The sequence below is a fragment of the Aptenodytes patagonicus genome, chromosome 6 (genome assembly GCF_965638725.1).
Source record: "Aptenodytes patagonicus chromosome 6, bAptPat1.pri.cur, whole genome shotgun sequence".
Taxonomy (NCBI): domain Eukaryota; kingdom Metazoa; phylum Chordata; class Aves; order Sphenisciformes; family Spheniscidae; genus Aptenodytes; species Aptenodytes patagonicus.
Window position 1 is genome coordinate 35,611,972 of NC_134954.1, and position 12,056 is coordinate 35,624,027.

The following is a 12,056-nucleotide window of genomic DNA, read 5'->3' on the forward strand; positions in this document are numbered from 1 at the left end:
ACCAACTGAAGTAGCAACTTGAGAATTTCAAGAGTTGCTCTATGAGAAATACCACAACAACAACAATAATTATTGAATTTTCTGATGAAAGAGAAAAAAAATTCCTCTCGCCTTGCTCTCATCTTCTATTTGAACAGAATTTACATATTTAGTCTGCAAAGCAGCAGGGACAAATACACTCCCCAATGTACTAAATCCATTTGTACCTATACCAAAGAATGAAAGTAGAGAAGAATAAAGGAAGAGATGCAGAGTTTCTGACGCTACCTACAGTGATATGGAGAAAATAATACATATTTCTTGAGAAATCAGCAGTGAGTTCTAGGTGTCGGGGGGGATCCCTTCTAGAGGAAGAATAAATATATTAGACTTATATGCAGCTTGTGTTTCTCCTATGGCATTTTCCCCCATTTCCTTTGTACGTAACTTAAAGCACATGCCAGCACCTACAAAAGAAGCCTGACAAAACTGACCTTCAGCTGCTCTGTCTATTGAACTGATACAGCACAGTGTCCAGCTGTGCAGTCTGCTAAAACCACCGCCACCTAATTAAGTCTACCTGTTTATTCAGTGATCTCAGCGCATGTCCATTTGTTGCACTGTGAGGACTCAGTTACTTCAGATGTCAAGGAAAAGTTATATGGTGATATTTTTGGTCAGAAGATAATAGCTGTGTTAGTGAATATTCTATCGCCACATCACCCTTACTTTCTATTTTGATTTTACACTGGCTTTCATTTTTCTTACACCATACATGCCATCACTTTGCTTGAATTCAAGAAAGACCAAGAAAAAGACTACTTACCGTTCTGGCATCCCAGAGAGATAAAGTCTTGTCAGCAGAGCTAGTGAGAACAGTGTTGGAGAACGGAAGAAACTCAATGCTATTGACTGAGTCTTTATGGCCACACGTTGTATATCTGCATCTCTCACTGCAAAAGAAAATAACAGAAATACAGCACTTGCCATTCAGGATAATAAGAACAAGAGACAAGTTTAGTTAAATTAGTAACACGTTTCATGTATCTTTCCTAGTTACTCTTTAGAAAAAATGAACATTGACGGGTATTCATCACCCAAACACTACACCACAGAGAAAATAAAAAACCCAAACCAGTTAGTGTTTGCTTCCCAGTAATGAAGGCTATAGTGGGAAGGTAAAAAGAAATGGAGAAGCGGGTTTTAAAAGATTGAATTGAAAGGAGCAACAATGAAAGCACCACTTTATGTTTTCTGGGTGCATCCTCAAAAACCTTGTTGATGTAGAATTTAAAAGGAACGTGGATGAAAAGGTAGGATAGGGACAGCACCATTTCCTTTTTAAAGATATCTTATTCCTTCTTGCTTACAATGTGTCTAAGAAATCTATAGCACCATGCCAACATGCACCTTGAAGAAAGCCAGAGAGTGCTGGCAGCCTGACTTTCTTCTCAAGGTCTGCAGAAAGACTTATAGAAACTAAGCAATGTCTGGGAGTTCTTCACTGAGGGTAAAGTCTTGTCACTGTGGACACCCAAGAGGCCTTTTCGCTGCAGAAGAGAAGCCCCACCAGTAGCCATTATAAGCTGTAAGTTCTTAAAGCAGATGTGAGAGAACAGAGGTGAACCCCAAGCACCAAAGTCTTTACAATGAACTGACCACAGCTCAGATGGAATTACTCTGTGACATGGTTCTGGAAGTTGTTTCAAGGCTGAAGACTTCCAACTATCCTGCCTTCTCCCAGCTGATAAGCTATGAAGTAATACCCTAGATGTTTTTGTTTTGCTTTCTTATCTTTTACTAAGTTAATTTCTGAGACAACACTATTGATCCTTCTCAGTTCAGCGTATGAACTTGATACAGATGGAACACAAGAGGGGAAGCTTTTCCAATTGTAAGGAATAGAACACAACCACCACGACACTGATGTAGAGAATCAGTTCTCTCACAAAACAGCCTGACGTTGGCTATATGGCTATGATCTTAGAAAAGCTTTTCGGCTTCTGTTTTGTTTTCTGCATGCACACCAGAGAAGAACGTTCCTTAAACTTGAGTCCAGGAGAAGAGAAGGAAGAGCCCAAGGATGCCTCACCAGGACAACACAGAAGGCAACAAACAAATCTGGGATTATTCAAACTGAACAGAATGGCAAAAGCTTAACTCCTACACAAGCATGTCAAGAGGGGAGACAATTGAAATGAACTGGCATTCACCACTCATTATGGCTGTATACAAGAGTCAGCCATGCTGATATGGGTTTCAGTCTATGATTTCTTTAGATGTACATGAAGCTTCATGAATTTGCAGTGTTTGTATTGTTATATCCTGTGAAAACATACAGGTAGGTGAGCATGCTATGGAAAAACCTAATCAATGTAAAGTCAGTAGCAGTTCTATCCTCTTTGTTCAGCTGAGTCAAAAATAGTATGAAAAAATAAAAGCCAACAACTCATCATAAATTATTACAGCTTTCAGTGAGAGCTCAGAATTTTATTCCCTGCTCATGTGATTCTGACAGTAGAAACACACCTCCCCTGAGCTGGCTGCTGAATATATCATTGGGGCTTGCAAATTAGATTACTGGGTGGCTCTTAACTGAGAAATTTCTTACAATATTTATTAAGGAAACTGTCAGCAGGGGGAATTAAAGATGTGGGTTTTTTTTTCCTTTTCTTCCTGCCTGTATGTCACCAGAAGACTCTTGGAGCTCTTGCAGGTTTTATATCAACAGCACAGAAGATCAGTACCTGCAGATCAGCTACAGGCCAGTAGAGCTAAAGGGTTTTGATGGACTCTACCCCTGATCACTGATCTAAAAAGTGACTTCTCAGACCTATTTTAATGCCTTTCCATTTCCCAGACTGAAATGCATATGCTGCGCTGAGCTGAACACCAAGTCTGTCCCTACAGAAGGGATAGTAGAAGGGAGAGAAGTTGTTTCTGAGTAGCAATATTATCCAGGAAATATATTTCAAAGAAATATTAAACTCCACTGGTATCATTTTACAGAATCTATGTTTTTCTATTATAGATAATACATTATACTATTCAGTATTATCTGTTATATAGACTACATGTGTTATTTTATCACAAGGACTCATTTTAAACTAGTCATAAAGTGTTGTGGCTGTTAGAGCTCGGTGCACAAGATATCTGATATTCATGATCACTTGATATACGACAGTAAAATAACTTCAATAAAATATTTTTTTGTTTCACAGTCTCACAGTAATGTTTTACACCACAGAATATGCCTTTTTCATCTCAGATCATATACTTTTATTTGTGTATAGGTATGCCATTTTTTAAAAGTGACCAATGATTTCCTGCTTGCCTCCTACACTGTAAGGACTTTGAGTTGCTGAACAGTTTCTGGCAAGCAAAATCCTGCTGTGTATTTTTGTGTGCCCTTATTAGTTTTGAAAACATAGACAACTTTATATACCACAGTGTGACAGTGTTTCACTAGACGAAAAGGGGATATTTTCCTGTAATAACAGGACGTATGTATGTCCTTTTCAAAGGCAGGGGGAGAACATCATCTTCAACCTACTTAAGGGGGCTTGGGGTGAAAGAATACAGGAAAAGGAAGGAGAGTAAAGAAAAAAAGAATATTTTGTTTGTGAATCACTGACATAAGATATAGACCACCCCAGGCAGACAGGCTGCAAGAACAGGCTTGTGAGAGATTAATTAGGTGCCAAAGCAGGAAGGCCCATTCAGAATCCCTTAGCAAGGTGAAAATGGACTAAAGTGATGGACCATGACAGCAGCAGAAGGGAAGGAAATGATTTGTACTTTTCCATCAAGAACATAAACACCCAGACCTGATGCAGTTGTCTCTCTCTCTCCTTGCCACTTCCATATCATTGCGTACTGATGAGTGAGCTCTGGCTCTCAAGATTTAATTTACCACTCTGGTAACTGACTGACTGATATTTCTAAGAACCTCCAACTGCTACATAAAATAAACTCATCTTTCCTTCCAGCTGAGATATAATTTCAGCAAGACTGTCTTGTATACAAGCTGTCTTTTGGTCAGAAAGGGGAACATTTTATTTAGATGTTCTTTTTCCACAAAACGAAGTTGATATTAAGGGTAGAGCATCATCCTGTTTTTCATGGGAGCTCATATTTCTATTCAATGGTTCAAGTTTATCTACACTAGAATAAATCTGTAGCAACATTCATTATCTAATATTTTTTTCTCATTATGAACACATAGCCTCATGGATATAAACTTCACTATCTCTGAACCTTTTAGTTCAGAAGAGAGAGGGAATCATCTATGAATAGTAGGTTAGGCATTTGCAGTACTCTTGTTGCTCACATCCAGAGACAGAGGTCCTGAATAAATGATGCCATGGTAGAAATACTGCTCAGTAGTTCAGTACTTTGCAGATTGCATTCTGAACCTCATCTCAGATACCGATTCCAACCCTCATCCTTTACCCATGTTATTACTACTTTTTCAACGTAAAACATAAGTTAACACATTTTCTTGACTCATGACTAATTATCCTCAGTGTTATCTTTTTCTCTATAAAGTCAATTTCCCTTCCCTTAAATCCAGGTAAGGTAATGACGCCCATCAATAAATCAGCCTTTATTCTACCTCACCAGGTTTCGATTTTTCTTAACAGATTCAAACAAACATGGACAGACTGTTATAGTCATAAGAAGCACACTTATGCCATGAATGTTGGCATTTAAATTAATCATACCATTATTGATATCACTAGCTCAACAGTGATGGGAAAATCTTACTTGCTCAACTTTTTAGAGACTTCTTTTTTGAGAATCACATTACAGAATTGTTCATTCAAATTCAAAAGGGCTTTCAGTAAAACTGCATTGAAAAGAGAAGATATGAAACATTTCCACTCACATAAGACTTCGCTGATTATTAACAGGCTGCTGTCTCTACACTAATGTACAATAGCAGACAAATAATGCACTAGTTAGGTATTTCAACAACTGTACAATAATTTAAAAGAAAATACAGATAGTGGGTAGATTTCTCTTACCCTGTATACTTTCCTATCTGCACAGACGGAGTTAAAACTCAGTAAGGACAACAAGCTGGCATGCCCTGATGGGAACATTCTACAATTGCCTGGTACTTATTTCTTGCTAAAGGCTATACAGGGCACAAAGCATTGGACAACCTGCAGCGCTCCACACCAGCTTAGCACTCATTTCCAAAGACACACAGCAAACCAGAGCAACAAGTGAGATTACATGTTGCCAATTTGTTTGCTATTTAAAAGTGTTTTTAAAAAAACACCCAACACCCGACACATGCTTACTAGCAATCCTATGAAAACAGGACAAGCTCTGCCTACTTTCTTGATTTTTTTTTTTTTTAAAGCATGTGGTTTCTATGTTCAGCTCCAGTTGGAAAAATTGGGGGGGTAAGGGATGATACCATTTCAGTGATTAGTTAGGTAGTCATAGTTACTTGTTTTATTGCCATGCCATATTAAATATCATTTCAAGCATAGTAATTAAAAGCACCTATACAGCCAATCAAAATTAATGAGATTTTAAGCATGTACTTTTGGGTCAGTGCCTCTACCAACCATCTTTTTACATGCCTTCCAAAGGAATACATTAAATGCACAAACACTCTCAAACTGTACTCTCTTTCCCAACAACTACTCTCTCAAGTCATCCCACGGAACAAACACTAAACTAAACCCTTTCTCATGTCTATTGAATAACATTCTTCTGTGTGACCTGCAATCACTAACAGGTAGAACGTCAATGTAAATTACACCAGAAAGTCGCCTGCTATGAAGGTGGACAACAACATTTCTGAGGACGTTTTGTAAGGTCACACAACAACGAGCCTCCAATCCTGTTATAGTGATATAATTGTAACAGTTAAAAGAAGAATACTTTTAACAAAAACAAATCCTATTGCTTTCCCATTATATGGCTTTGTCTCCAAAATATGTTTAAATTAAGCATAAAACTTTTCTAGCCAAGATCAATGGGCAAGTATAGCAAATGGGCTGGCTTAAGACATTAAAATGCCAGTTTGTTTTATGCTGTTATAAATGCATTCTATCATGTCTTTACATTTTATGACGTCTATTTTATTTCTAGGTAGCTTCACATATGACACATCCAATTATTCATGTCAAGAATGTAAAACTACCAGTATTTCAGAAAAAAGTGCCTACCATCATTTATGACAATAATTTTTTTTCTTGACCCATTATTTCACTAAATGTAACACATTTTATAAGACATTGACATGTGGGGACACTTCCTCTATAACATGCATTTGCCTCTGAAAAGATATATGCCAGCATGATGCTGTCAATATGAGCCTCTTCATTCAATTACTATTTATCATCAATAAAATGAAGCTCTCTTCAAATTGTGAACATTCATTTGTGCCCTCTTTCAAACTAGCGTGTGACACTTTGAAAATGAAGTGGTAAAGTATATGCTACTACTGTTTTTGTGAAAATGTAAACATTTCTTCTAAAATATTTATAAATTTTTAGAAAGAAAATATAAATTAAATCTTTGTGTAATTTATCTTAATACTCAGCACTCATGGATTGTTTTAACCTTTGCAATCTGAGTGCTCTGCAAAACAAAGAGCAATGCCCCAATTTAAAAGAAGCTGTAAGTCAGGGTTTCTCTATCAAGGGTCAGTTTGCAGAGTTACTCTTAAGTTATTAAATCATGTGAAATCACTTTATATTGTTGGTTTCAGATAATTTTAATTGTTACAATTTTTAAATTCACAGTGAGTAGAAGCAAGATTAAGTATTAAACCTTGCTGTCATCACTCACATCAGAGGCTGCTCTGAGCTCGGCCAGGTAAGGCTGGCTGAATCAACAAGCATGGTGTGTTAAGTCCTGCTCCCACTGAAAGCAACACAAGGTTTGACACTGATGTCAGTAGGAGCAGGATTAGATCCAGGTTGAATACCACAGGAGCCTGACAGCTCACGCTTTTGGTCTAGTGCACAGTAAATTGAGCATGTAAAAAGAAACTGATCTCTGAAGCGGTATGGACTTAATTGGTAAGTTCAAGGGTGCAATCCTTTCCCTTCCTCTGTCCTTTTCCTCCTCCTTCTGCCAAAAGCAAAGCAAAGGCTTAGCAACTAGGAAGACTTAGCCAAGGAAGAACGAACCCCAAACATGATGTAAATGTTTTATTAATATTTTCTAGGTATATAAACAAACATTACTCATCTGACTCAGCAGGTTTACAAGTCTGCAATAAAATACTGTTACATCCTTTTCTTAGACCTCCTTGAGAAACATGAGAACTTAGGAGTCATACTCTTAAAACATGGAGGTTCTGAAATGGATCAAATTGCTTCTTTTAATTAAAAGGACATAAGTCAACTTTAACAGTTACATTTTTGTCTTGCTTGATAAGTTTTGAAAGGCTGCAGCAGTTTATTTTTCAGAGTGCAGATTTCTTCTCTGAAATTTAGCAAAGTTCTTTTCCCCTTACTTTTCAGGAGCTGAACTGAGCACGGCAGCTTTCCTTTAACACCAATTTATAAAGACTCAACAAAACCGTCACCAGCCCTGCTTCAGTTCCTGCTGAAATCAGTAATAAAAACTACAGCGATTTAGTAGGTGAACAGATACCACCCTGCTGCAAGTGGGAATTGTAGTCACAGTCCTCTTCTGGCCCTGCTTGTATAAGGAACACCTTGCACCGGCTTTTGTGCTCACACGGGATGCAACTACACCTTCGGGTAAGCCCACAGTCCGGACTGAATTTGTCTAACATATATTGCAAGACCTCCCTTTTAGCAAAACTCTAAGAGAAAACTGAAAGGCAACATCTGAGCATGACTGGCCCTTAACTTTGGATCTCATTTTATGAGGTCTGAGCACACTGAGTGCTCCCCAGCCCAGCCTAGTCCCGGATATTTTGGGGTTCAATCTTGCAAGCACCACTTAAGTGTTAAAATCTACCTACAGGAGGAATGTGGGCCAAAAGCAAGTCCATTATAGTGTGCCCATAAGCTTGTCTGTAAACCTTTCCTCCAACTCAAAATACAAATATGGGCTTCTCTTATTCTGTGGTGCCACCTCCACTAGCGGTGCACAGCCTTGCTACCATTTACGCATCTGTGTGCTGTTAACAAGCTACTCAGTCAACAGCAACATCCAAACAGAACAGGAAAGCTATTTTGTTGTGTTGCGCTGGAAATTTATTTCACCTCTAGGGACCTTGCCTCCTTACATATTTTGCTGTTCTAAAAATTACTTTGTCCTATTTCTGTAACTTGAAAGAGCCTCTTTGGCAAACAATGCCCAGAAAGGGAAAATTGAACATACCTGAGAACACGGAAAATACAAAAAAGCACACACAGAACAGAAAAACAGGGCGATGTATTACATTAAATGAAGTCTAATAGCTTGAACTTCAGATTCAGCAAGGTCTAATAGTGAGGGACATTTGGTCAAAACTCCCCTAACAAATTTATAATTAACCAGCAGAAAGCAATGCTCCAGTCAGATTTCTATTCTGCAGTGAAATAAGATAACAGCCAAAGAATCACAGTCCTTGAAATAGTGTTCTATAAATGTGGGAGAAAGAGGCTGCAAAACTTCATGCCTTACCTTTGGGATTAAAATGCATATTTGTCTCAATTCCTTGTAATTTATGTAACAGAACATGTATTACTGGAGAAGTAGCCAGTTATAACACTGTATTTATTTTTCTGGAAGAGCTCTATTATGTGCATTTTAGTAGAAGCTGTGTATTTATTGAGTGTGTGGAAACTTCCACTACTAGTGAGATATTGATCAGCTTACTAAGACATATCTCTGAGAAAAAAATACTCTCAGACAAAAAGCACAAAGGCAAAGTTTTAAGGACACACTGGTTGCTATGGTGTTGAACATAGACTTGACTGCCTGATGCTAGCCTGAGAAATAATGAGAGCCCTTATTTTCTACCATTGATTATTGTGTGTGTTTCTGCATAGTGCGCACAGAGATAGTGGTTGGTTGGATTTTACAAAACAAGACTTTCACAGGTACCATGTCTAGCAAAAGTAGACAAAAAAGAAATATAAACAATTACATTATGTTCTTTGAGTGATTCGAATACTACTTAAAACCACGATCTATTTTGATAAACATTGAGAATAATAAATATGATTGACAATAGCTTTATATGTTTTGTATGAGTGAAAAGTGCAAATTACTGAATTAATAACATTCTACTTAGGCTTTCACTAGAAGATGTGAAAAACTAACAGTGTATGCCAATAATCTATCTCCTTTTTTATTGGCTTGAAACATGAATAATGAATCTGCTCATTATTATACTGAAAGTTTAGCCTCTTAATATCTTACATTTCTTTGAACAAGTGAAGTGTTGTGTAAGAAGTATTATTATTTGTATTATTTTCTGCTTCCAGATAAAGGGGTTTTGGTGTGAAGCTTAATTTTTTTAAAAGGAAAGATAAAACAATAAGGCATAAGAGCTCTACTTAAGAATGGTTTACTCTTCTTCTAACTTTTCCCGTTAACGGTATGATTTTATATCAATATAATTAAGCTTATATAATCACAGTGCGCACCTGAAGTAAGTGTCATTGTATGAGAAGAACAGTATCCACAATTACAAGATCAAACTGATTTCTAAAGCAATATAGTGACACTGTAGAATCCTTTACAGATGCGATCTGGAACTAAGCACATCTTTAAATGTAAGTATTTTCCTAAATGTTCAGCTGAACCAAGACCAAAAGACGTATCACTTTGCCAAACTCAGCCTAAAACTAGCAACAGAAATTAGTACTTCCACAGCTATCTCTGAGACACCAACAAGCGATCATCATGAATTGAAACAACCATTTTTTCATGTGTAGCTATTCTGGATCGAGTCACAGTAGCAAGGGAGGCCAGAGAAGCCTGAATGCTTCGGCAGCACACCATGGCCACCCTAACAGCAGAAAAAGGGTTGCAGTTGCCAGGTCTGTCTTCAGGAGGGCAAGGAATACATTGCAGTCGGTTCCAAGAGGGCAACTGCTGAGATTAAAAGTTTTGCAATATAGCACATATATTTTCATACCAGATTGTAATATATTCTTCATTACCTTTTACTATGTAGGCTCGGTTGAACTCTGTACCTTGTCAAGGTATCTTTAAAATCTCACTAGTCAACACCTAATTGTTGGCAGCACCAGGCATTTTTCAGCTCATGGCAACAGCTGTTGCAAAAGCTCACTTTCCACTGAAATTGGGCTGCAAATCAACTTTGATAATTTATTTCAGCTACTTTAGTTTGAACAGAAGCATGTCACTTTAAATCCAGATTTTTCAGAAGTGAGATGCATTTTTATGTGCTTCAACTTTGGATTACTCTACATTTGAAAAGGGCCATATTTTCCCAAGGTCTGAATCAGGTCAATAAAAATGACTTTGAAAGTCATGGGACAGGAACAACATTTAGGCATTTATATCCAAAACCTAGATCTTAATAAGTGCCCTTTCCAAGCACCGTCTTGGTCATATACAAAACCTTGGTCTTGCTTATAAAGATCAGTAAAAGACCGATGTCTGCGAATGGTCTAAAGTATTTTTATCCTGACAATATTTAGCAATTTGTAATCTGAACTCAGTGAGAAACAACAAATTTGTTAACCCTACTCTAAGGAAGTCAACTTAGCCGGCATTCCCAGAACATCTGTAACATATACCTATGGGATTTGGACCCCACATAAAGTGCATTGGTACCCACTCCTAATGTGATGCAGGAGCACGCACCCTAGATTCCTCGATCAAATTTCAAAATCTAGGTTTAGTTCTTCCCTCTACCTCAGGAAAGTCAACTCACATGTATTAAACCATACGTTCATGGCTATAACTTTCTAACTTTTTCATCGAGTCTGACTATGTGACGAAAATACTAAAGAAAATAGCTGAAGAAAAAAATTTCAGCAGGCCAATGGTCACAGCACTCAGAGTGACAAGATCTGAAGCTGTCCCCCTCCAAGGCCAGCTCTTGTATTTCATAGATATTGAATAAAATGCCATTTCAGTCCTTAGGACAGGAACTAGAACACAATCTTCCTCTGAGATGCCTGGTTCTCCCTTGCAATATACAGAAAGCATAATCATCTATCCCAGAATTATTGACATCAATCCAGGGGCAAGGTGCACTCAGGTTCAGAAAGGTACATGGTGATGCTTATATTATTTTTTGACTCTAACCCTTGCTCAGCACTTTCTGCAAATCAAGCTTCCTTAAGGGATTTTTTTGTTGGACAGTTAAAGACGGGAGCACCAGAAATCACTTATTGAAAACCATAGCCTTATTTTATTAAACAATTATCTCCTACTCCCTCAAGGCATATGGGTACTACATAATCAGATAAGCACAATTCAGTAATAATAAAATAGATCTGAACCATTTAAGCCGACATTAAACACTGCAGAACTAGTACGAGCATGTTTTCTGCTCAGCAGTTCTGCAGCCGAATAAGCAAAGTCTCACTCCCTGGTGACAGTGGGTTATCCTCAATTATCATATCAGCTGACATCAGCATTGAACCGATGTCCTGTTTTCGCAGTCAATACGGAAGCTGCCATGTTTTTATTATTTTTGCCTTTTTTTTTTAATACAAAAACTTTACAGGTAAAACTTCTGCCTTTTCTGGCTAACCCTGAACAACTAAACCTAGATATCTCTGTTAATTCATCCAAGATCTTACTGCTGTTGATTTTGAAAGGTAACAGATGGATCACTGCCATGTGATTTAATTTTTTCTGTGTGTATATTAATGCTTATGTTAGAACTGTTCTGTTCAAACAGGTTATTGTACAGTTTTAGGTTTCTGCTGTTCAAATAAAACATTGGGGAAAAGATGAGCCATCTAAACTCAATATTCAGATCTCCTTTAAGGTGCATTTCAAGTACCCTGAAGAATTTCTTTGTCTTTTCTTTTATTCTCTTCCTTTTCATCACTTACTTCACTCTTCTACTTGATTATGTTAGTAGATAAAGAATATGGCATTATATGCACAACTACTGACTGGTCACACATAATACAGAAAATGAGAAATGTGAAAATGAA

At 37.5% G+C, this 12,056-nt stretch overlaps 1 protein-coding gene across 1 annotated transcript in view; it reads right to left on the reverse strand.

Moving 5' to 3' along the window:
• Positions 1–12,056, reverse strand: part of SPAG16 (sperm associated antigen 16) — a 427,499-nt gene that overhangs the window by 168,325 nt on the left and 247,118 nt on the right. The window contains 1 exon segment of the mRNA XM_076342108.1: positions 806–932. Within this exon segment, the coding sequence (XP_076198223.1) occupies positions 806–932 (127 nt within the window).